We start from the raw sequence: 25,523 nt of genomic DNA on the forward strand, positions 1-25,523 counted from the left end.
TCCTCCCTCGCTCTCTCTTTCGCTCTATCTGTCAACCTCATCTTTTTGTTGTCCCCAATCTGTCTCCTTCCTCCCTCTCTGTTGTGCTCTCGTATCCTCCTTTCCTGCTCATTCCACTCTTCTGTTTCTCTTTATCTCTTTCTTTCTGTCTCTCTCTCTCCCACACACTTCAGATTGTATCATCTGCATCTTTCTCCTCGCTCTCCTCGCTCTCATCCCAACCTTTCCACATCCCTCTTTTTTCTCTCTCATCCACCCTCTTTTTTCTCTCTCATCCACCTCTCCCATTCAATCCCCTTTCCCTCCCTCCCGTTCCGTCTCTCACCCACACTGTGGTGTAGACTTTGTATTACAGGGTGTGAGAGTGCTTATTAACCAAGACATCCTGTGACGACAGCCTCAGTTGACTATCTAGTAGCATGTGTGTGTCTTCATCTGCGGACACCATGTATGCAGAAGCCTCTCTTCTTGTCCATGGGGATGAGCGGATGGATGAACTCTAATGCCTTTCACACTGACTGTCTCGTGGTCATTAGCGTAATAATTATTGCAGCGGTGTGTGTGTGTGTTTGCTGAATCTTTGTCGGTCAGTTTCTGCCTGTTTTGCCTGGGTGTGTTGCTTTTTCACTCTCTAGGAATATGTGGAGATGCCACTCTGTGTGTCTGTTTTGGACATAGCGAGCCATTCAAAAAGGCTGGTGWTCACGTACATTGGCAGTAGGGCTGCCTCAAATTTGACAGTGATGTATTGCCGTGTGAAGGGTGAACCTTGTTGTTGAGGTATGCCAATTTGCCACCCTGAAGTCGATACAGTTGCTTTAGTCAAATGGGATTTAGAAATTAGCGTCTTCTTTCCACTGGTTGTGAGTGTATGAGGTAAGGCTGTGGTACTCCATTTGTGTGTGTAAAAGTGTGTAATATGTCTATGTTAGTGATCCATATGTAGTGCGTTCAGAAAGTATTCAGGCCCCTTGACTTTTGCGCACATTTTGTTTTACAAAGTTGGATTACAATGAACTTATTGTTATTTTTGTCAACGATCTACACAAAATACTCCCATGTCAAAGTGGAAGAAAAACTCCATCATTCTGTGTAAGTCTTAGGGCCCGATCCTGACTTAGGCATTTATGGCGACTTAGGATTTTCTGCCCTTCCTACACACGCCTTTCCTACGCACTTCTCAGTATTTGGTATTCAGACTTGCCTTATCGAGTTGCCAACAGATATTCTCGTGGAGTTTTCATTCAATGGGGTTTAAAGTACATTTATCTTAAGCCATCCCTTTAAATAAGGTGCACCTTTAATTAGAATTTGGTCGACAGACTCATTAGAATACATTGAGAGAACAGGGTCAGAATACAGGGCGCCAAGAAAGAAAGCCATCTATGCATAGTGATCTCTGTTTCAGCACCAACTGGTAGATACATTCTTGTAGATCATTCAGTCAAATTTTAGGGTTAGGAAAGTACAAAAAATGAACCTTTGCACACAAAATATAACGATGATTAAAAAGTACAGTGGTTTGATCCACCCTGAAAGTTTCCATATTCAAGTTCAATCCGCAAAATATTGGAAGGTGGGGAAAAAAGCGTACAATAGGGGTTGAACAACAGTCCTATAAATCTACCCTAATCCTCACTGATCATGGAACTGTATGACAACGATCCAGTCATTATGAACCGTGTGCCAGGTTTAACCTGCTATGTGTGGTCTGAGTTCCATAATGATTCAACTAGGCTACATGTCCCAAACGATTGTACAACGTTAGCCTAATGCCAGCGACCCTCAGGAACAATTTACAACGATGTGTCAGAGGGAAGAAAGGTAAACGGAATGGAATGATGCAAAAATACATGTATGTGGGTATTACTGACGGTGGCTCCCGATAGTGGCTAATATTTAACATGTTACAAACTGTCAAATAAAATGGAGAAAAGCCCGGTCACATACTCAAAACTAAGTGCACAGATCAACTCATCAGCCCTACTGATGTCTATAGCATTAGTCTCCACATTTCATCCGTGCAATTCAAATTCAGAATAACGGCAAAACTGTTTATTTCCAATTTGACTGTGGAAAAGGGGCCGCAATACATGTCATGTTGATATGACTTTCAGTTTGTACGGCTAGTTTCACATTAATCCCCAGGGATCATAAGGAAAAATCATCTAAAACAATCACTATTTGTATTTACAATCCCCTTCTACAAACAGATTCCTCATTTACCTAGCTCTTATCAATATCACGTACCAATTTGTAAATAACTGTGCACGGAGAATTCTGTTATTTCCATCAGGGGGGAAAAAAGTGGATGCTTTTTCCACTTGGAACCGGCAGGTTCGCTAGACCTTACTCATGGTTTCCTCACGTGTAAAGGTGGTGGAATTATGGGGGAATGAAGTCAAGGTCAGAATAAGGTGTATCTGTCGACACACCTCCTCCACACCTTCATTTATTCCATCTCCACCCAAAACGAATAGTGGTTGAATAGCATGCTCTTCTAATCCTACGTTCCCTTCACACGCTCTTAACTCGGGTCGGAATTGGGGCCTAAGAGCTTTGCACACCTAGATTGTACAATATTTGCCCATTTATTCTTTCAAAAAGTCTTCCAAGCTCTGTCAAATTGGCTGTTGATCATTTCTAAAAACATAATTCCACTTTGACATAATGGGGTATTGTGTGTGTGGATCAGTGACACAACATCTCAATGTAATCCATTTCAAATTCAGGCTGTAACACAACAAAATGTGGATAAGGGGTGCGAATTCTTTCTGAAGGCACTGTACCTGCTCAGTGTGGTGATGTCAGAGTAGTGGTTATGCTTCTTAGAGAGTGCTCCTCGCTGTTAAATGGCCAATGAGAAGCAGCTGTAGCTCTTGCCTGATTCAGATTTATGCAAACGAGCATCTCATACAGAAGGATTACCGGGATCAGTTTGAATAGAACGGCAGAAGAGAAGAATAGGGATGCATACACTTATTTACATCACACACTTATCCAGCGAGACTTACGGAAGCAATTATGATTAAGTGCTTACACATTGACAACAACAAAAAATCACCTAGTCAGTTTGGAGATTCAAACCAGAGACCTTTTGGTTACTGGCCCATCTCGCTTAACTGCTAGGCTACCTGCCGCCCACTCCATTGTAAGGAAACCCTGACCAGACATGTTCAAAGTGCTGAACAGGTTCTGGAAATAATACCATTAGACCAATATGAAAGGAGGAAGTGGACAATGACAGTCAAGGATCTAATCTTGCAAGAGTGTCTGCCTCCCTCTACTGGTAAATTTTAATTACTGCAAGTTGATTTTACTTTATTAATTTGTATTTTTGATTTTGATTTAACCTTTATTTAACTATGCAAGTCGGTTAAGAACAATGACGGCCTACACATACAGTGGAATGTAATTTCTAGGTAAAAACAAAAGCTCTTGGCGTCACTGGTTGGTTTACATGGGGGACAATAACTTGTGTTTATTGTAATTGTGTGTCATTTAAAGGATATAACGTCAATTTAGCAGTTACCTTCAAGCAAGTTAAGCACAGCTCTGTGACGTACAGTACAAACACACACACAGCTGGCAGGTTGAAGGTGAGTGTATCATTGTCCTGGTAGGTTCAGTGGGTCATCTCTCGCCCTGGAGGTGGGGTCCATCCTGAGAGTGAAGGACATTCTATTACTAAACAGAGAGAAAGGGGGAGAGAGTGAGAGCGGGAAACTGGGGATAGGGGGAGTGAGGGTCACAGGCATGGTGCGAAGGTAAGAGGGAGAGATGCCCGAGGGAGGACGAGGGGGATAAGGAGGGGAGAGGTGGAGAGAGAGCGAGGCAGGTATAATGACAGTGGTTGCAGTCAGTGAGAGGAGACAGAAGTAGAGATAGAGGGGAAGGGGAGAGAGGGGTGGGATACGTCCTGTAGAAAGTTTAGATACGTACCGCCAGAGCAGGGGAAGATAGGAGACCAGGAAGAAAGGGAAAAACCAGCGGTAGACCTGATACATATAGAGATAGATTAAAGAGAGATGGATAATGAGGGCAAACATGAGGCGAGCAGTCTCCAAATCATAGCTATTATGCTTCTGATCTGCGGGACGGTTAAACTACTGCACCTTGTGGGGGTCATCCATGTTGAGGGTGAGTAGTTACCACTGGCACCACTACTATGCTGAATATCAACCCGGATAGTCTGTGTCTCTTGACCGTGTTAGCCTGCTGAGCAAATAGAGTTAAAAGGCTGTAAATGTGTACTGTGCAAAACTCTGATATTACTTCCATATGAATGGAAGATAGCTATGAGTATTGATGTCTATGACTATTGCTGTAGTATTATGGGGTGTGAAGGTACAGGGGGGGGACAGGGCTAATAGTTGGGGGGGGGGGGGGGGGGGGAGAGAACTACTGTTACCTGTGTGTAGGGTTGCAAAGGAAGGGTATATTGCTAGACATTTTCTATGTAAACTACCGAATATGTTTAGTATCTTTGAATGATCTAATGTCATCTATAAGAAGACATCTAGTGGCCCTTTTGGGGACTTCAGATTATCATGGGTGTCTGTAATTATCACTGGCCTTATCACATGTCAAATATATGAAATGATGAAAATATAATGACAAAGCTGTAAAACATTATCCTAAATATAAGCCATCAACTTAGTGAACACCGTTGGTGTTTAATATGAAGGTTTCATCATGAAATGTATTGTTTTTACACACTTCTATTTATTTTACTATGCAAATATGTATTTGTTGTCAATATTTTGGTATCAAACTGGTGGAAGTTGTGAAAATAAGTAACTATGAAATAACACATATGGAATCAGGTAGTAACCAAAAAAATGTGTTAAACAAATCAAAATATATTTTACATTCTTCAAAGTAGCCACCCTTTGCCTTGATGACAGCTTTGCACACTCTTGGCATTCTCTCAACCAGCTTCATGAGGAATGCTTTTCCAACAGTCTTGAAGGAGTTCCCACATATGCTGAGCACTTGTTGGCTGCTTTTCCTTCACTCTGTGGTCCAACTCATCTCAAACCATCTCAATTGGGTTGAGGTCAGGTGATTGTGGAGGCCAGGTCATCTTATGCAGCACCATCACTCTCCTTCTTGGTCAAATAGCCCTTACACAACCTGGAGGTGTGTTTTGGGTCATTGTCCTGTTGAAAAACAAATTATAGTCCCACTAAGTGCAAACCAGATGGGATGGCGTATCGCTGCAGAATGCTGTGGTAGCCATGTTGGTTAAGTGTGCCTTGAATTCTAAATAAATCATTGAGTGTCACCAGCAAAGCACCATCACACCTCCCCTTCCATGCTTTACGGTGGGAACTACACATGCGGAGATCATCTGTTTACCTACTCTGCATCTCACAAAGACGCGGCGGTTGGAACCAAAAATCTCAAATTTAGACTCATCAGACCAAAGGACAGATTTCCACTGGTCTAATGTCCATTGCGCGTGTTTCTTGGCCCAGGCAAGTCTCTTCTTATTATTGGTGTCCTTTAGTGGTGGTTTCTTTGCAGAAATTCAACCATGAAGGCCTGATTCACGCTGTCTCCTCTGAACAGTTGATGTTGAGATGTGTCTGTTACCTGAACTCTGTGAAGCATTTATTTGGGCTGCAATCTGAGGTGCAGTTAACTAATGAAATGATCCTGTGCAGCATAGGTAACGCTCGGTCTTCCTTTCCTGCGGCTATCCTCATGAGAGCCAGTTTCACCATAGGACGTTTTTTGCGACTGCACTTAATGACACTTTCAAAGTTCTTGAAATGTTCCGTATTGACTGACCTTCATGTCTTAAAGTAGTGATGGACTGTCGTTTCTCTTTGCTTATTTGAGCTGATCTTGCCATAATATGGACTTGGTCTTTTACCAAATAGGGCTGTACACCACCCCTACCTTGTAACAACACAACTGATTGGCTCAAACACATTAAGGAAAGAAATTCTACAAATTAACTTTTAACAAGGCAGACCTGTTAATTGAAATGCATTCCAGGTGACTACCAAATGAAGCTGGTTGAGAGAATGTCAAGAGTGTGCAAAGCTGTCATCAAGGCAAAGGGTGGCTACTTTGAAGAATCTCAAATATAAATATATATTTTGATTTGTTTAACACTTTTTGGGTTACTACATGATTCCATATGTGTTATAGTAGCTGTGTCCACACTTTTGACTGGTACTGTACACAAATGCCTTATATCATATGGTGCTGTAATTACTATAAAGTCAGACCCATTTGGTCATTATTAACATACACATAAATGTCTTATATCATATGGTGCTGTAATTACTATAAAGTCAGACCCATTTGGTCATTATTAACATACACATAAATGTCTTATATCATATGATGCTGTACTTCCTATAAGGTCAGACACCTTCGGTCGTTAATAACACATGCATAAAGGCTTAATGATGTAAACACAAACGTATTAACACTTAGGAAATGATCACTAACAGCTAAAACAGTTTCATAAAGTCCAGCAATGCAATTACGTCGAACATTACACAGGGCTGTGAATAGTGTAGCTTGTCTTTGAGCTGGCAAATGGTTATTGTCTTTCTTCCTGCTGGAGGTACTGCATGTTGGTTCCAACCTTAAAAGTAACAACGAAGAAAGTTAGCAGGTTTGTTAGGAAATGCCTTTGTCCCACCATCTGGATAAGGGCATTTCTGTGCTGCGCCAGAAACTCAGAATGGGAAGATGGGAAACTCCATTCAATTCGTATTATTATATTTCTCTTTAATTTACAAATGTCATAACGTGACCATGAGACATGGCTGTATCTAGGGTGAATTGTATTTAGCTAAGCCTGCTAGCAAGCTACATTTCGGTGAGGTCACCGAAATTATTTAAAATAACAATGGAGGTAGCTACTGTATGTAATCTAACTCAACACTTAACTACTACAAAATCATTTAGATTATAATACATAAAGCTTAATTTACTTGTTTTTTACTGTTCGGTGGCAGTTGATGTTCAAACTCATCACATGTTCAGCGTCTCGTCAGCAGCACTAAAAAAGTACTTCCGGATCTCGGATTTTACGAAATGTTCTCAATAAAAGTCTCCCAGTAATAGTATAAAAGATTCGATACCCATTGATGATATATGAACAATTATTGTTGAAACATTAAAATGATTCATATTTGTTCATGTTTAAGTGACATTTGCATTACAGTTTGGTTTTAAATAAATAAATGCGGCCAATGCGAATCACTGTATATGAAATACATATTGGCTTTCAGTAATAACTATTCTGGTTGCCGCAGTAAATGTATGTTAGGGATTACTCCGTAGGGTCTGTAGAATGTATACTGTATATGGTGTCCTTTCGTGGGGCTCTGAATAATACGGAGTGTTTCTGGCCTTTTACGCGAAGCACAGCCACAATGCGTAATATTTGACCGTGAACACTGCAGCAGAAGCGAACTCCTTCCTCCCGCTAGTCTTTCCTCCACGTGAGGCTCCAGTAAGTAGAGTATTCATTGGCATCCGAATCATATCACATTTGCGCGTAACGCACTGTAGAAAACCCGCTAACAGTGCAGGGCATGCTCACTGAATTAAAGGGAAATTACACTAAAAGCAAATCTACGTTTCAACCCCTGATGTGGTTTAAGCATTGTTGTGAAGACAGAAAATCAAAAGTTGTAGTTTTTTTCCATTAAAAAAACGTGAAAAAAATCGGTTAAACCAGAAAAACTGGGGGAAATCCGAAACCTGTGAAAACAAAACCAAGAAAACAGAATTTGGGCAAAAAAATAAGTAGGCAAAAAAATGTAATGTATGCCCTACCAATGATTTTTGATGCGCGTGACTGCACTTTAGAGTGTGTGTCATCCTGCAGCTCAGCATTTTGGGGGAAATTGAGGTCAGGTCCAATATTGACTATGCACCGAAGAGGGAAAGAGGTTGGGCCATCCTAAAAATGTTTTAGTGAAATATAATATAACATTTTGCAGGCACTTTTATCCAAAGTGACCTACAGTCATGCGTGAATACATTTTTACGTATGGGTGGTCCCGAGAATCGAACCCAATACCTTGGCGTTGCAATGCTCTACCAAGATGCATGACAGGGTTAGAAATGCTTTGTGAAGCCTCAATTTAATATGATTTATAAGGCCTTTATTAAGTGGTGCTTATGTCACCCTTTATAAAGCACAGGTTTATGTAATATTTGACATAGTGGGTTATGCCACATTTGACATTGGGAGTTATGTCCCACAGTTATGCCACATTTATGAACACTTTATAAAGCATGACATACGGTTATAGATGATTTGCCACACATTTAAGTAGTGTTTATGAAGGCTTTATGAAGCCGTTATAAGCCGCACATCATTTAAAGCGGGCCCAAAAAAGGAATACTGTACATGAATAAATGTCTTAAGTTAACATAAAGTAGTGTAGTTAGTATAAATGAGAAAAGTTACGATAGATTGCCATAGATTTGCTGTTAATTACCAAAATTACTGCAGATTCCAGTAGCTTTGGTAAAATACCAGTAGCTTTGCAACCCTAGCTCTGTGTGGGGCTGGCTTTGTGTGTCAGTGCATGTGTGACTGTACAGTATCATTGAACAGTGCATCTGTCGGAGCAGCTGTAACGTAAGTGTCACTTGGCTTCCCAGGTGAGTTGTGTCTGAATTACCTCACCTCGGGCTAGAGTCAGCACTCTCCACCTCTCACTAATGAGACACTGACAGAGACAGCTCTGCCACCAGGATGAAACCAAATGGCCTGGAGGAGTGTGTGTGCCCGTGTGTCCGTCTGTCCGTCCTCTGGTCCCCTCCCCTCTGGCAGAGGCAGTAATGAATTGTTAATGATCAGGTCACTGAGGTCACTCTCTCTACCCTCCTGTGTCTCTTTTTCTCTCTGCTCCATCTCTCCCACTGTCCTATTGTGCCCTCTCTTACCTGAACCGTTCTTTACTTTCCCTTTCTATCTCTCTCTCTCTATCTCTCTCGCTCTCTACCTACCTATTTCTATTTTCCATAGCTGATTAAAATGCAACCTTTTGTGAAAATCTCCTATCTACAGTATATATGTCTCTCTCTCTAGATAAAATTGATGATGATTTTGAGCTGAGCGTTGTGTGTCATCGGCCAGAAGGGCTGGATAAACTGGAGGCTCAGAGCAACTTCAACAAGAGAGAGCTACAAGTCCTTTACCGTGGCTTCAAAAACGTATGTAGTCAGTCTATACTTGTCATTCCATTTCTCCATCACTTCATCACTTAGTGTCCGTCACCGATGTCTCTCTGGGGCTGATCTCTCTCTCTCCTTTTGTCTCTCCGTCTTTCTTTCTCTCTTTCTATTTCCACCGTAGGAGTGCCCTAGTGGGGTGGTGAACGAGGACACCTTCAAACAGATATACGCCCAGTTCTTTCCCCATGGAGGTAAGAAATGAGTTTGTGTATGTGTCTCCATAACATGTAAAGGTGTTGAGTTGTGTAGTGGGTATGTTGCGTAAGCACACAAAGAGTGACATGTATCTATCTTCTCTCCAATGCTCTGCAGATGCCAGTTCCTACGCACACTACCTGTTCGACGCCTTTGACTCAGCACACAGCGGATCCATCAAGTTTGAGGTCAACATTCCCCTACCGCGTCTCAAATTCCCCCCTCTCTTTCTCTCTCCCTCTCTCTCTCCCCCCTCCCTCTCTCTCACGATCCTCTGATCACTTACCCTTCGTGGATTCCATGCTGGATCACTCTTCCTCTTGTTCTCCCCGTGACAGTGTCTCATTCTCTCCCTCCTCCAGGACTTTGTCATGGCTCTGTCCATCTTACTGAGGGGATCAGTGAGGGAGAAGTTGACGTGGACTTTCAACCTGTATGACATAAACAGAGATGGCTTCATCAGCAAGGAGGTGTGTGTGTGTGTGTGTGTGTGTGTGTGTGTGTGTGTGTGTGTGTGTGTGTGTGTGTGTGTGTGTGTGTGCGTGTGTGCGTGTTTGTGCGTGGTGTGCGCGTGCGTGTGTGGCGTGTGTGGAGTGCACATGTAAGTGGGTACAGCATACAGTTTACGACTGGCTTTCTTGATGTCTATAGTTTTCTCTCTGGTATGCAATCTGGTTTCCGCTCAGGTTATAGATGTGTCACTGCAACCTTAAAGGTCCTCAGTGATGTCACCATTGCCCTTGATTCTAAACAATGTTGTGCTGCTATTTTTATTGACTTGGCCTAAGCTTTTGATACGGTCGACCATTCCCTTCTTGTGGGCCGGCTAAGGAGTATTGGTATCTCTGAGGGGTCTTTGGCCTGGTTTGCTAACTACCTTTCTCAAAGAGTGCAGTGTTCAAAATCAGAAAATCTGCTGTCTCAGCCACTGCCTGTCACCAAGGGAGTACATAGCTCAGGCAGTAGGAAGCTCTCTCATCCATTTGTATGCAGATGATACAGTCTTATACTCAGCTGGAGGTAGTCACATCATACAAGTACTTGGGAGTATGGCTAGACGGTACACTGTCCTTCTCTCAGCACATATCAAAGCTTCAGGCTAAAGTTAAATCTAGACTTTGTTTCCTCTATCGTAATCGCTCCTCTTTCACCCCAGCTGCCAAACTAACCCTGATTCAGATGACCATCCTACCCATGCTAGATTACGGAGACATAATTTATAGATCGGCAGGTAAGGGTGCTCTCGAGCGGCTAGATGTTTTTTACCATTCGGCCATCAGATTTGCCACCAATGCTCCTTATGGGACACATCACTGCATTCTATACTCCTCTGTAAACTGGTCATCTCTGTATACCCGCCGCAAGACCCACTGGTTGATGCTTATTTATAAAACTCTCTTAGGTCTTACTCCCCCCAAAACTGAGATATCTACTGCAGTGCTCATCCTCCACATATAACACCCGTTCTGCCAGTCACATTCTGTTAAAGGTCCCCAAAGAACACACATCCCGTATTTTCAGTTCGCTGCAGCTAGCGACTGGAACGAGCTGCAACAAACACTCAAACTGGACAGTTTTATCTCAATCTCTTCATTCAAAGACTCAATCATGGACACTCTTACTGACAGTTGTGGCTGCTTTACGTTATGTATTGTTGTCTCTACCTTCTTGCCCTTGGTGCTGTTGTCTGTGCCCAATAATGTTTGTACTATGTTTTGTGCTGCTACCATGTTGTGTTGTTACCATGTTGTTGTCATGTTATGTTGCTACCATGCTGTGTTGTCATGTGTTGCTGCCTTGCTATGTTGTTGTCTTAGGTCTCTCATTATGTAATGTTGTGTTGTCTCTCTTGTCGTGATGTGTGTTTTGTCCTATATTTATATATTTTTATTTTAAATCCCAATCCCCGTCCCCGCATAAGGCCTTTTGCCTTTTTGTAGGCCGTCATTGTAAATAACAATTTGTTCTTAACTGACTTGCCTAGTTAAATAAAGGTTAAATAAAATAAATTAAATACGTGTGTAGTACATTTCTAAATAATTGTGTGTTTTGTTTCACATTCGACATCCACTGACAGACAAACTGTGCTTTTGTGTGTGTTACAGGAGATGACAGACATAGTCAGAGCGATATATGACATGATGGGGAAGTACACATACCCTGCCCTGAAGACGGACACTCCCAAACAACATGTGGATGCTTTCTTCCAGAAGATGGACAAGAACAGAGATGGAGTAGTCACTCTGGATGAGTTCATTCTGTCTTGCCAGGAGGTAAACTGGAGTTCTCTGGACTTCTATGATTATCACTGGCTCTATATATATACATACACATACATACACATATATATGTATATATATATACACACACACACACACACACACACACACACTTCACATATGCTGCTGCTACTCTGTTTATCATCTATCCTGATTGCCTAGTCACTTTTACCAAATACAATTTTATTTGATCATTAAACATCCCTCCCACTTACTCTTGTATAATACTATTGTAGTTTGAGGGTTTTAGATGGTGGGTTGATCATTCTCTATGTAGACGAACATTGGATGGAGACTGACTACTCTTATGCAAATGTGATGATCAACTGACCATTTTCACGGCCATTAGGCCAGCACTCTTCAACTCAGCTATTTCCTGTACTCTTCTAACCATCAACAAACATCTGACCAATCAGAATAGAGCAAGTTAGTCGATAATCAATTATCATTACAATTCCAAACACTTTTGTGCAGTTAGTTATTTTAGAACTACACAACAGTGACTTAGAAAATAATATAACTTATAAAATAATCCTACACTATAATTTCCCCCTTCTGTTGGTCTTTACTCTTTACCAGAGACAGCCGAGAAAGCGAGACACMCCATTCCCCCGTTTTTTCGGGTTTCTCTGGATCCCTGCAAGGTTGGATCCCCCCTAAAAAAATGTTTAAAGCATCAGCTGGAAAGCAACTCACAAGTATAGACTACTGATCACTGTCCATGGTGCTGAAATCGCTACATGTCTGTGCAGCTGCCTATTGAATCGATGACATGCTTTCTCTAGTGCCTGGGCATGTAGCCTATAGCGGTGCTTTAGCTAATGGATAAATGTTTATTGGTAGGCCTATTTGGTTGTAATTTTCTCATGTTAAGCCTAACATTTCATAAAAGCTGTACATGGTGTCGAAATGCTGCCATTTACACTAGACTGCTGGCTGTTGGCAATAATGTAATTGCTTGTTCAGTAATTAAAGTTGGACATTTTAACATTGCAGATTGTAAAATAAATGTTTGATGCGACAGCTACCAATTGATTTTTTAAATCAATTGTTCTGTATAGCCTGCCGGAACCTGCATGACATGAGCCATCCTCGGGCTCTCACCCAGCTTGGAGAGCAAGTTGTTATGCTTGAAGCCAGTCTTTTAATTCCAAATAATACAGTCAGTCCACCCTCAAAACACTAGCTTACTAGGGATGCTTTCATTATGCAGTGTACTATCTATAGCTATATACCGCATTTAGTTGCTATTTATACACTTTGTATCAAAATTACACATCAAACTGCCTTACAATTAAGAAAAAAGTACTTGGCTTGAGGATAAATTCAGCCACTGTTTGGTTTGTTGAGCTCAGCGGGTTCTGTCTGGCTAATAGCCTGCACAAATGGGCTGCGGTATTCAAGGTCAATTAAATTGAATCAAATTAAATTAAATTATAGCCAATTTGAGAGACTCCCCTGGTCTGCTGAAGTCCTCCTTGCTTTCTTTCTCTGTGTCTTTCTTTTTCTCTTTCTTTCTCATAGAATAAAGTCTATTTCTGTCTGTGCTTGTCTCTCTTTTTTATGTAGAGGCCTATAGTAGCTACAGCATGGGACTGCGTTGCCTTGCATTTTTGTGAGCAAATGTACTCACCACGGCCTGTATTGCCAATCCAGACAGCCTTTCCTGAGACATTGTGCATTGTATGCTCATGGCGCTGCACACAATCTGAACGTATTCTTGAATAATGCATGCCAAGACATACCAGTGATAAGGGACTGTTGTATTTGAAGCACAACTCCCTTCAACCCAGTTTTCCTGATGTTGTTATGGTATTCAAGCAGTTTTTTACCATCCCTGTAACTGTTGCTTCTGCGGAGAGGATATTTTCTAAACTAAAACTCATAAAGAACTACCTAAGAAGCATTAGGCTCTCGGTCTGATATGCTCTTTGGAACACCTGAGTAAGCCTCACTCATTGCACTATTTTTCAAGACCTGGGGGGCACTTTTTCAGTCACTTGCCCGAAGCCCAAGAAACAAACATTTAGCTTCCTAGAACATATGTCAGTTAAAAAAAAGGTTTATGAATTAATTTTTGGAGGGTTTCTGTCAAAATTATTTATTCAATGAAAATATAAACATTGATGTCAGTCGCACGGGCCCCTACAGCCCATCGTGGCATTTGTCGTTTAAAAAAAAAAGATTGCCACATTAGCAGGTAATAAGCGTTTCATTTTTGGGGGGTAAATACAGGCCATTGTGTCGATAGAAGTTACCTTGTCGTAGAGAAATGTACACGGTTATCAAAACGTCACACCAGGGTGAGCCTACACGAAACACAGCCCTTATTTTAAGTGTTTCTAAAATCGCATATTTGAAAAAATGAGTGTCGCAAATATTATTGGAACCATTTCCTTGTTTGTCCGCTAGGCTTTTGGGGTATTATGACTCATGATGTGGTACTCTATTTTAAACGGCCTGAGTAAGACATTTTAATTTATAACCTCTTCTCAGTCTTCGTTGCCACCTAGTGGTACTTATGTGATACAGTCAGAGTACTACAATGAGCACTGTACAGCATGTGCAGTAGTGTAAAGATACTTTAAAGTACTACTTAAGTAAAGTACAGATAGCACAAAAAACAACTAACTATTTATATTTTTGACTACTTTTACTTCACTACATTCCTTAAGACAATATTGTACTTTTTACTCGATACATTTCCCTTGACACCCAAAAGTACTCATTACATTTTGAATGCTTAGCAGGACAGGAAAATAGTCAAATTCAAGCAGTTATCAACCGAACATCCCTGGTTATCCTTACTGCCTCTGATCTGGTGGACTCACTAAACACACATGCTTCGCTTGTAAATGATGTCTGAATGTTAAAGTATGCCCGTGGCTTTCCCTAAATTAAAAAACAAGAAAATGGTGCCATCAGGTTTGTTTAATATAAGGAATTTGAAGTGATTTCTACTTTTACTTTTGATACTTAAGTATATTTTAAAACAAATACTTTTAGACTTTTACTCAAGTAGAATTTTACTGGGTGACTTTTACTTGAGTCATTTTCTATTAATATATTTTACATTTTTCTCTAGTAGGACAGTTGGGTACTTGTTCCACCACTGTGTATGTGCAAGTTCAGAGATGTTACTGTTTTTTTCCTCATGATCAGCTTTCTCCTTTTTTTCATACTTTCTTCCCCAGGATGAAAACATCATGAGGTCCCTGCAGCTTTTCGAAAACGTGATATAAATGAAACAGACAAAAGAGACACAGTGGGAAAATGAAAGAGGGATAGGAAAGACCTTTGAACTGTGAGAAGAAAGAGCAGCCCACCATTTAATGGCGAAAAGGGACACACATAAACTTTGCTGTCAGCATGGTTATGAGAGGTACTCAACACTGGCCGCCCAGCAACAGCTATATGCATCTGCCGTGTGGCACAGTGTCTCACCATCACATTACAATGGCAGTGACCAATCAACAGGCTGGGTAATGACCCCTCCCACTGACCTCTGACCCCTTGTACCTGTTTTTGATCTTCCTGTGACCCTGTAATCTTTCACCCTTGGTCCGAACTCTCTCAGTCTTGTTCTGTTGATGTTGTCGTCGTTGTTATGGTTACTGTTCTCTCAGAGAGTGTATATAACACCTGTTAATTGACATACTGACATTATAGAGACATACACACACATATTAAGACATACACACATACCTACACCGTGTCAGGCCGGGATTCAATCCGAGGCGCGCTATAGAGCGATCTCTTTGAACGTCGGGAAAGTTGCCCTTAAAAGTCACATTGTCGGCAGTCAGTGCGCCGCTCTATAACACTCCTTGGATTGAAGACTGGCCTCAATTTCACCACAAATACAGTTTGCAAATACAAATTGAGGACATTTCCTGTACATTTTCATTTGTAGAAGTCATGTGATCTGTATTTGACCGCAACATATTAAGAAATATACATTTAAAACAAGTCAGTCCTAACCCCGCTATATACAGCACTCCTACTGTATGTGTGTTAGTGTTAGTGTTAGTCAATGTTTTTCGTGTTGTGGTGCCTTGTGTCATTGGGTTTTTGGCTTCTATCTTTCTGTCTGCACTGAGCTCCGTTGATCTGTCTCTTTGTCTGTCAACCTGGCCAGATGATATTCCAACCCAGAGAGCCTGGATTGAATGTTCTGTGGCCTATGCCAATTTTGAAGTAGTGCTGAGCGAATAACCGAAATGTTGGTTTATTTTCAGTTTGTAAATAACTCATTGACTGACATTGGTTCCATTATTTGAATTGCATTTAGTTGTGCACCATTTGTGCCATTTCTCTAGAGAGATTTCTCTCTGGGACATGTTGTCCAACTCATCAGGGGTTAAGCGCCGAAAACGTGGTAGTGAACTACATTGACCAGAACCCATTGCCTACAGCTAGCTGCCTCCTGTTCTCATTGGTTCTTTGCCGGGCAAGCCTGTGTGGCCGACAGACACAGAGGAAGAGTGATAGAGAGATAGGAGAGAATGTATCTAATTGATTGATGTATCTAATTGATTGATAGTTGTTAGTAGCCTAGTGGTTAGAGCGTTGGACTAGTAACCGAAAGGTTGCAAGCTCAAATCCCCGAGCTGACAAGGTATAAATCTGTCGTTCTGCCCCTGAACAAGGCAGTTAACCCACTGTTCCTAGGCCGTCATTGAAAATTAGAATTTGTTCTTAACTGACTTGCCTAGTTAATAAAGGTAAAATAAAAAATACAAAAATAAAATTAATTTAGCAGTGTTAAAAGTATGCTTTATCTACTTTAAAGAACTACTTAAAATGGGATTTCATCGGACAGCAGGCAGCTAGCCAGCTATGTAAGTCTGCTATCCTGAAGGATGACTCTGGGAGAGCAGAGATAGATGGCTGGCTGGCTGCTACAGCCTGATCAGAGATGAGATGATGACTTGGAATAAACTATTAAGTCATCAAATGAAATTTAAAAAATATACACAACAACTGAAATATTTTATTAAAGTAATGTGAATAAGTGATAAGTTTGTTAATAAGTGATATGCAGTAATTGAATATCTTAGTATCACCATACTAAAAACAAATATGTAATATACACAACCAAAATATTGAATTTACTTTAAGTAAAGTAATGTGAAATAATTATGTTTTAGAGCCTAATAACTGATAGTAATAGGCTGTCACTCACTACCATCAATTGTTTTATTCATTGTTGTTACAGCATTGAAAACATAATGCATTTATTGTAAAATAGAAAAAAAATAAGAAAACCGTGATTATTTTTCAAAAACCAAACCTGAACCGACCTCAAAAAGCGCTAATCGCCCAGCACTATTTTGAAGTGTGTTCTTATGCTTGTTTTGTGCCAATATGGGTGTGTGCATGGTATCCTGTGGGACATTACAACTGTACAGTAACAACTCTCAAGACAATACCCAACATCAGAGAGAGAGAGAGAGAGAATTATACCTTGTCACTGAGAATACAGGAATGAAAGCCATGACATGGGTGATGATGACAATAGCCTAATCAATGTGAAGACTTACTGACAACAGAACACAGAATCCCTTATTTCACAGTCCCCTATTACCTTACCTTCACCTATACTTTTATACAATATCAAGATTCATGATCAGCAAAGCGCAGAAAGGTGAGACTAACAGACAGAGAATGACAGACAGAAAAAAATTGAATCACATCGGTGTATATCGAAATGTTGTACAAAATGATATTTAACAATAAACTTTTCAGAGAAAGTAGTGACCTTTGAAGTGTCTTCTTTAGCAAGGGAGAGAGGCTGTGAGTAATTAAAGCTTTCCATTCATGTCTCTATGTCACAAAAACAAACATAAGCAAAGTGATCTCAAGTGAAGAGTTTATATCGTTATTTACATATGTATACATCCCAAGTACAAATKATGAAACATTTACATCCTCATAGGAAATTTGTCACAAATGAAACATTTGAGGATGTTTTAGTTTCATTAACAACATGACATGCATCCTTCTGCAACCCCTGTCCAATTCCTCCCTCTCTCTCCCCCTCTTCCTCCCTCTCTCCTACACTCCTCTATCCATCCCTCTACCTTACACACACTCCTCCTATCCTTCCCTGTCAATTTTAGTCTACAACCTCAGTCTTTAGCCATAGAGTCACAGTGTGGAATGTAACATAAGGCCAGATCGGGGTAAAAACACTTGTGGAAACTGGTAACGGTGCTTGTGTAATGTCGACAGTGCAGTCATTCATTCAGGTTGAGGGTGTGGTCCTATCAGACGCCTAGTCTCTACACAGTCTCAAAGGGGCATCGCACTGTCCATACCCTCCATTTTGGCACCAACAAATAATCTCGGATCAGATCACCCCAATTGGACGGATGAGCAAATGTGTGACCCTGGAACAGCGGTTGGGGGAGACTTCCTCCTACTCCCTCTCCTCGGCCCAGGGCTGCATGTTCTGCAGGGCGTACAGGGAGGAGTTATGTGAGCACAGTGGGTCAGAGCCTGCTGATTCGCCGAGGGACTTGTGGAGGGCGTCGGCCTGCAGTTGCAGGATCAGCCGATTGGCCTGTTGACGCTCAGCCTCCCTTTCCTCCGCTGTCTGTCTCCTGAGAGAGCAAAGAGAGAGAGAGATTAATTGCATAAAATTKAGTTATGAACAAAGAATATTTATACGTTGACATTCAGCGACGGTCAAATTTAGGTAGCCTATAGTGGACATTTATATAYCCCCTCAACTTTCCATATGCATCTACAGCTTATTTTGTCTTATAACACAAGTGTAAAAAAATTGGCTTCACAGTACATAGATCATGGCGACCCGCATGAACAAGCCCATAATAAGCACACTAGGCAGCTGGTAGATCCCAAATGTTTCTTCGCCGAAAAACGATGGGAATATCCTGTAGGCCTACCATCAGCAGAACCAGGAAAATAAATGAGTGCCAGGAAAAAACATGATGGTAAGAACAGCCTGTGTCTGTTTGCCTTTAGTTTAACATCACACAACCCAAAAATGATTAGTCCCCCATTAAGGCCAAGCTAAAACTAACCTCCTCCCCAGACTAATTGCACATGAGCGGAAGTGACTGGTGAATGAGATTTGAAAACATGTCAAATGAAGAGGTAAACCATAGACTTAGATAGACATCACATCRTTGCACCTGTCCTATTCATGGTGTCTGTGAGAGCATGGGCAGCGCCATTGAGGCCATGTCTATTTTGAAGTAGGCAGTTTTCATCTTCTACTACTTCTATGATTTGGCAAAGAAACTGAAAGGGTGCATACTGTCAGCTGTAGTGTGCTGTTTGAAAAGGTATAAAGTCGAGTTTGGCGATTTAGTGCCATCTGCAGTTATGGAATGTTTGTTCACTAGTATAATTAATTGGCTGATCCCTCCTGATAAACCGCATGGAATCAATCATGTGATCATTCCTTAACCCATAGGAAGTCCTACCCAATTGACTATTTCAAAACGGTGAAAGTCCTCAATGGCCTGCCCATGCTAAAACGGGCTTTTGGGCACTAGAGCCCTGTATCCATCTCCATGGGCACAACTTTCACTGGTGTCGGGCGACATTGCATTTCTTGGTCCCCCTAGTTTTATGTGCGATACAAAACAGGGCAACGGTGTGTTTTAGGACCATGCGGGTGCCTCCGAGCGGTCGGGCAGGCTGTTTGGAGTGTTTATCCAACTGAATGAAAAAATATATAATAATAATAATTATGTCCCCCCCCCACTTCTGAAACCAAAGTTGCGCCTCTGTCCCTCTATATGAGGTCAACTCAAGGTTTGAGTAAACAGTTAAGCTCATGGATCAACTGACCTCCATTTGGTCCGTCGGTTCTGGAACCAGGTCTTGACTTGCGCGTCCGTCATCTTCAGGCTCTTGGCAAGGGTGGCCCGCTCGGCGCTCGCGAGGTACTTCTGCCGGTGGAAGCGCTTCTCCAATTCACAAATCTGCACACGGGAGAACGATGTCCGAGGCTTTTTCCGTTTGGGCGGCGTGCGGTTCTGGTATGGATGACCTATTCGCCGGGTCACCGTGAATGGCACGAGAGCTGACGGAGAGAGSAGAAAGACAGACAGACTGGAGGTTGAGTTTACGCAGTGGAAAAGTGAGGTGAGCCTCCAACTTTGTTGTACAGTTGACAAGGTTTGGTAGTAGGCCTACTTGTAGGGCCTACATAATCCTCACCCGAAAACAAAGGTTAGGCTATAAATGTTTTTTGAGAAAGAAAGTTGAAGAACAGAAGAATATTTATTCTATTGGTTAATTTGGCGTCTGAATAAAACCGAGCAGTTCTGTTTTATCCGGTTATTTTCTGTGGATAAAGATATCATTCCTGTCTGGCTATTGAAGTTAGGCTTGCCTCCTCTAGCGTGAACAAACAATCACATGAAATAGCCTAGTAAATACAGGGAGTGAATAATTTTGGCTTCAGTTCTGGGTGCCGAATTTGAACATAAAAAATGTAAATAAATCAATAGTATTATGGCCTAACATTCAAACTATGGGAGACCACTTTAGGCGAGATTGTTTTCGAGTTCTTCATATATCTTTGGCTAAWCTGTTGGGTGTGAATTATGGCGAAAAAAAATCGTTGTGGAAAATAATGCCTCCCAACATAATTGCTACAATGCTATTGTTTATTATGTTTTCTTATTTCACGTGGTATGTTAATAACTTTTTAATTGGTAGCCTATAATTGATTGAAATTGCWCTGTAAGAATCCACCAAAATTGTATATTTATATTTTATTTTATCTCTCTGTAAATGCCTCCATTTTCATTGATTTAGGCTTAGGGTCTTCTAGCACCAAATTATTTGTTTGAGATTTTTCTCACTCATTTCGTTTTGAAAGGCCATCTTTTTATAGACCAATTCAATATTTGTGTGATTTTCGTTGCTATAGTATAGGCTAAGTATTGTAATATTCACATTGGCTAAATGATTAAGAGAAATATTGAAACAGGCTACAATTTCAGTAAAATTGCATGGGTCGAGTCTGCTAAATGACTGCATTTAAAAAAAAAATGTAAGCCTACATTTTCTTATTTTTTGTATGCATAAAAGGTTGAAGATTGAATTAATGTGCCTTGTTATTTTATTGATCACATCATCCTTATTATTTAAATGTTTATTGCTGTATCGTTATCGTTGTTATTAGTCTTTTCACTTTTTCTAAGCTTATTGCACGCTTATTGTAAACTAAGCTGTTTTGAACACATTGAAAGTAAAATTGCCATTACGGGAAACATAGATAACCTAAATCACTGCGCATGAAATTGTGTATTTTTTCCAATAACATTATTTGATGCTACGGGTTCTATCGGAAAGTTACCTGATAACCTTTCCTTGGCGAACCTATTTCCGACCCACGGGTAACACAGGCCTCCATACCCGGGTACAGCGCTCATCAAGTGCGGCGGCCCCGATGTAGTCAACGGTCTGTGAGCAGGCACCCGGATCACTCCTCTGCTGCCCAGGCTACAGTTCACTCCGTACAAACCAGGATCCTCTAACTGTGGTACCATGCCGGAGAGGGAGATGGACAGCGCAGTGTAGGAGGCAGCGTTCCCTACTGTTGGGCTTCCCAAACGGTAACCGTCTCCACTGCTTGTATCCGAACCGTATCTGCTGCTAGTCCGGCCGGTCTCTGAGTCAGCACCGCTACTGAGTATCTGGTCGATACCGAAGCTGATGGGTTCGTGCTGGGCCGCTTTGGGAGGAGGACTTGGGGCGCTGGGTGCGCGCTCCATCCTCACCTTTCAATAGACCGTGGGATGGCTGGACTGGATGGAAATTAAATTACGAGGTTAAACGGCCGGTTTGTGCCAAAGAGAAGATGCCGTTGGCTCCAATGTCATCTTCCTTTCAAAATCCGACCGTCTGCAACTTCGGAAAGGCCTCCTTCAGATCATCCTCGGGAGCGCCAGTGAAAGTTTGATGTGCGTTTGGAGACGTCTATGACGCTCTACTCCCTGCGTCAAAACATCTTGGTCTTGCTGTTTCCCCCCCAAAAGCCCCATTCCCGTGCTTCTATTGGTTGATGCTGTCAACGCCTTGACTGTTCATTGGTTGTCATTTTAATGACTGATTGAAGCATGGTGGGTATCACTTGGCATCATGCTCCTTCCTAGCTCTCAGAGTTGGTCAATTTAGTGCCATATCAGAGCATCGATTTTCAAACCTTTTAATTTGACCTGTTTGGACAATCCCTCACTTGACGTTGTGGGTTTACAGGTTTTCAAAAGGTGATCCGAGTCCATGTTTTCTAATCTCTATTTTGTAACCATTGTCCCGGTCTCCATGGAAATGCAGCATGCTGTAATCTAATATTCCCATTGAACTGAAATAACAGACAAGAGTAGCAACACTTAGGCCTACCTACATTTATATTTCCTATTGCCTTTCCTATTTGTATAATATTCCGTTTTGATCGTTGATTATCTCAATAGCCCTTGTCTCTTTATTGTTTATGCCTCTGTATTTTTCTCTGTGGTATATCTGTGATAGGCAAAACAGTCCATAACGCTACGTGTGTTGTGGACTGTGCGTCTCTCTCCGGACCAGTATGGAGTAGTGGAGATTAATGCAGGCACTTCAGTCGTATTATAGATTTTATTTCTATGAGAAACACGAGAGGGCCTTTATTAACACAAGAGTTTCTCTCTATTCGTCGTGGATTGAAGTGGTCCTTAGTTAGCACCATTGGTTTGAGGTATAGAATAAGCGAGGCGTCACCTCTCAGTTGTGATTACGGGCATCTGTTTACAGCTACAGTTCACTCCTCCTCTGTAAGTAAACCAGTGGGTTATGTCATACACACGCCAGGATGAATAATTATAATAGGAATAATGCTTTATGTCCTTATGAGGCCTAAACTATACCACCGCTGTGCCACATCAAATGTTAATAAAAAAGGGAATTGTGTGACGAGGCCACGGGCTAGTACAGATGAAGTGGAGGGTCGGCATTGGTCGCTGGAACCTGCTGCCCATCAGACTCAATGAAAAGACGGACACAATTAACTGTTTCTCGACCCCCTGGCTAGAGCCTTGCTGAAATTGGTTCCTGTCCTCATCTCTAGTGCTGATATAGGCCTAGTCTTTCACTTATTAAACATGTTCATTTAATTTATTTACAATRGCCAAGATTTTCAACACAGGTTTCCCTTTTTATTTTATTTTTTACTATTAGCCTATAATTGAACCCTATATTTTGGGTTGCAATTCGTTTTAATTTTGACACGCATAGATAACTGTAACTATAATGAAAGACTGTTTTCATGATTCATTTGATGAATCAATATGAGATAGGCAGCCTACCGCCCACAAATATCAACTCGATCAAATTTGTTCCACGAGTAAATTGAGTTTATCTTGTTTTTTGTTTCTTGACCAATGCACATTAGGCTATTCTGTTCCATCGCAACATTAAACGTTTTTTTTTCCTTATCAAAAGTGCGTTAATGTTTTCAGATTCACCCTGTGGAAATTTCTCTATGAATAATAATGATTTCGTCGTAATTCTTTTGAAGTAGTTTACAATACATGTGTTATCTGTAAACGAATAAACGAGGTATCAAAAAACTCAAACTTGAGGTGGTTATTTAGCAATACGGACTGGCAGAATTGGCTAGTTTTCCCYGCCATATGTGACCCCGCTGGTGGTCATATTTCCATGGGGAAGAATTGGACTGTTGGACTGCTCTCATTTCACCGCACACATTTAGGCTACTGCCTAAATAGTTATCAGGCTATGTCATATTAAAATCAAACACACTTTTCATTGTGTATGTTGTTCATAGGTTTATAAAATGATATGTTTGATATATATTTATTTTTTAGATTGCATACATTCGATTTAGATTTATATGACAATCTGTACGCATATACCGTTGTTTTTTTTCCTATATGTTTTTCGTATTTTTTGCTACACTGTGGATTTTGGAACGCGGCGGAGACCGTGCCATAGGCTAGGCGCCACTGGAAATGGAATGAGCGGACTGGGACCGGGAAGCGTTGGTCCAGGGGTCGTGGGTGTAAATGAGTTTGTGTAATCCTCAGATTTTCCGAGATTATGTCACCATTAGCCCCGATGTACCTCGGAAAACCACCCATGATGTCACTAATTGCGGAGAAAGCTTTTGGTATTTGGTATTTTATTAGGATCCCAATTAGCTGTTGCAAAAGCAGCAGCTACTCTTCCTGGGGTCCAAAACAACATGAAACATAATACAGAATGACATAATACAGCACATCAATAGACAAGAACAGCTCAAAGACAGAACTACATACAAGCAACTACATATAAGCATCATAGGCCCACTGTATGGATTATAAAATCATAATTAGGTTTACAAAATAACAATAGCTGTAGTAAATCATAAAAATACTAGAAATAAATAAATACGCAAATGGATACAAAACATATTAACTTTATAAAAAAGAGTGTGCTTGATTGACAATGACGCCAATGGACTTGGCAAGAGCACAAACAGATCAGGAAACAAGACTCCCTGTAGATATGCCTACTTTCGAACAAAAATGTTAAAGCCTTTAACAACAATTATATAATAGTGGTTACAAAAAAACAACTATGCCAATACTATAGTAGGCTAAAATAATTGTAACGCTTATAATTATTAGTCGAGTAATTGGCGTAACACTTGACTTTGGCGAGCTCTCTTCATCTAAATGACCCTCTGCTAGAACGTCAATTCTCGTGCGAAATTGCAAAGCCAATATATTCAGCTGGCATTCTTTCTCTGGAGAGATTTGCTCCAGTCCAAAGAAAATGGAACAAAAGACTGAAAGCGTGCGATTTGTTTGAGAAATTACCACTTGATCTGCATAATCGAGGTTCGGGCTCGTGGCACCCGCGGGCTCCATTTTTATTGCACGAGTCTCCACTGTTATCAATTTCACGAGCGGGCTTCTGTCTCTCTTAGGGACGTGATCGTCCTCTTTTGAATAATGAATGACGCCTTTTTCTGTCGTCACTAAAGTGCCCGTGATGTTAGAATATGAAAAGGCAGCCGTAAGTAATAGTGCATTTAAAGAGGATCTACAAATGTTTTATTATGATATGTAGAAAGAGAGGGAAAACGGGGAGATGAGTGTGGGATAGGAAGGAGAGAGGGACTAGAGAGATGTGTTTTATTGCAATAGAAGCGACAGTGGTAGAGGACGAGATTGCCTCGCAGCCAAATGGAGTTGCTAATGAAACTTTACCGCTCCTAACGATTCTTTTCCTGCCGTCCTCATGAAATATTTAAAGTGTTTAATATACATATTAAGCTCCAAGACATTGGTGCGGGCTATTGGGCAACAGGCAGCTATAGCAATCAATGAAGCTTGAGTCATACAACATTTATTGGGGCTATTTCACATTAGCCTACAATGCTTGACAGAATAAATCTCTGTTTACAATGAAAGAGAAAGATAATGTTTTCTCTTTTCCGTGCTCAGTGTATGGCGTTCCCAGTGTGTGAACTGTGTTGCATGCTGAAATGCTCAGTGGGATGATTCAATAGGGTCGGAGATGGGTGGAACGGGATTTCCAGTCTCTTTGGGGACGAGGATAACCCTGCCGGTGACTTACACTGTGTTAGAGCATGAAACACAGGACTATGGGGTGGAAGGGCTTTGCCCTTGTGGGTACAGGGCATGCACAAAGTCCTTAGTCGGCTACTATTGGCTAAACTAGTTTTGGAAGACAAAGCCCAATCACAGAAAATGTTTGTTTTATTGTATATATTTTGAGCGTTTATTTTGAGATATTTGTTGAGTATTGTGTTCTTGGTTTGTAAAAACAAAGGGA

The 25,523-nt window shown here is 41.1% G+C and overlaps 2 protein-coding genes and 1 long non-coding RNA gene across 10 annotated transcripts in view; 1 reads left to right on the forward strand and 2 right to left on the reverse strand.

Moving 5' to 3' along the window:
- The window catches only part of LOC111965422 (A-type potassium channel modulatory protein KCNIP1-like), a 47,993-nt gene extending 30,541 nt beyond the window's left edge, over nt 1–17,452 (forward strand). For all 4 annotated transcript variants that reach the window (XM_023989631.3, XM_070444123.1, XM_024147150.2 and 1 more), the window contains 6 exons: nt 9,077–9,201; nt 9,344–9,413; nt 9,535–9,605; nt 9,780–9,887; nt 11,523–11,690; nt 14,891–17,452. In XM_023989631.3, coding sequence (XP_023845399.1) covers nt 9,077–9,201; nt 9,344–9,413; nt 9,535–9,605; nt 9,780–9,887; nt 11,523–11,690; nt 14,891–14,938 — 590 coding nt within the window. In that variant the 3' untranslated portion in view covers nt 14,939–17,452. The remainder of the gene's footprint in view (nt 1–9,076; nt 9,202–9,343; nt 9,414–9,534; nt 9,606–9,779; nt 9,888–11,522; nt 11,691–14,890) is intronic.
- LOC111965423 (uncharacterized) lies at nt 3,349–7,145 on the reverse strand. Of its 5 annotated transcripts, none has more exons than XR_011480071.1 (5): nt 6,960–7,145; nt 6,507–6,607; nt 4,116–4,215; nt 3,943–3,998; nt 3,349–3,687 (listed from the first exon to the last, which is right to left on the reverse strand). It is a non-coding gene; the product is annotated as an uncharacterized lncRNA (long non-coding RNA). The 5 variants fall into 5 exon arrangements; XR_002877521.2 differs by having other exon boundaries at nt 3,351–3,663; nt 4,116–4,218; nt 6,519–6,607; nt 6,960–7,144; XR_002877520.2 differs by having other exon boundaries at nt 3,351–3,663; nt 4,116–4,218; nt 6,960–7,144.
- Nucleotides 17,453–17,556: 104 nt separating the features above from the next.
- On the reverse strand, nt 17,557–21,672 carry LOC111965424 (T-cell leukemia homeobox protein 3-like). The gene is made up of 3 exons (XM_023989632.2): nt 21,040–21,672; nt 19,521–19,755; nt 17,557–18,301 (listed from the first exon to the last, which is right to left on the reverse strand). The coding sequence occupies exons 1-3, from the start codon at nt 21,455–21,457 to the stop codon at nt 18,118–18,120; spliced, it is 837 nt and encodes a 278-aa protein (XP_023845400.1). The 5' UTR covers nt 21,458–21,672; the 3' UTR covers nt 17,557–18,117.
- Between the last annotated feature and the right edge of the window lie 3,851 nt (nt 21,673–25,523).

This window comes from Salvelinus sp. IW2-2015, linkage group LG6.1 (genome assembly GCF_002910315.2).
Source record: "Salvelinus sp. IW2-2015 linkage group LG6.1, ASM291031v2, whole genome shotgun sequence".
Classification (NCBI taxonomy): Eukaryota; Metazoa; Chordata; class Actinopteri; order Salmoniformes; family Salmonidae; genus Salvelinus; species Salvelinus sp. IW2-2015.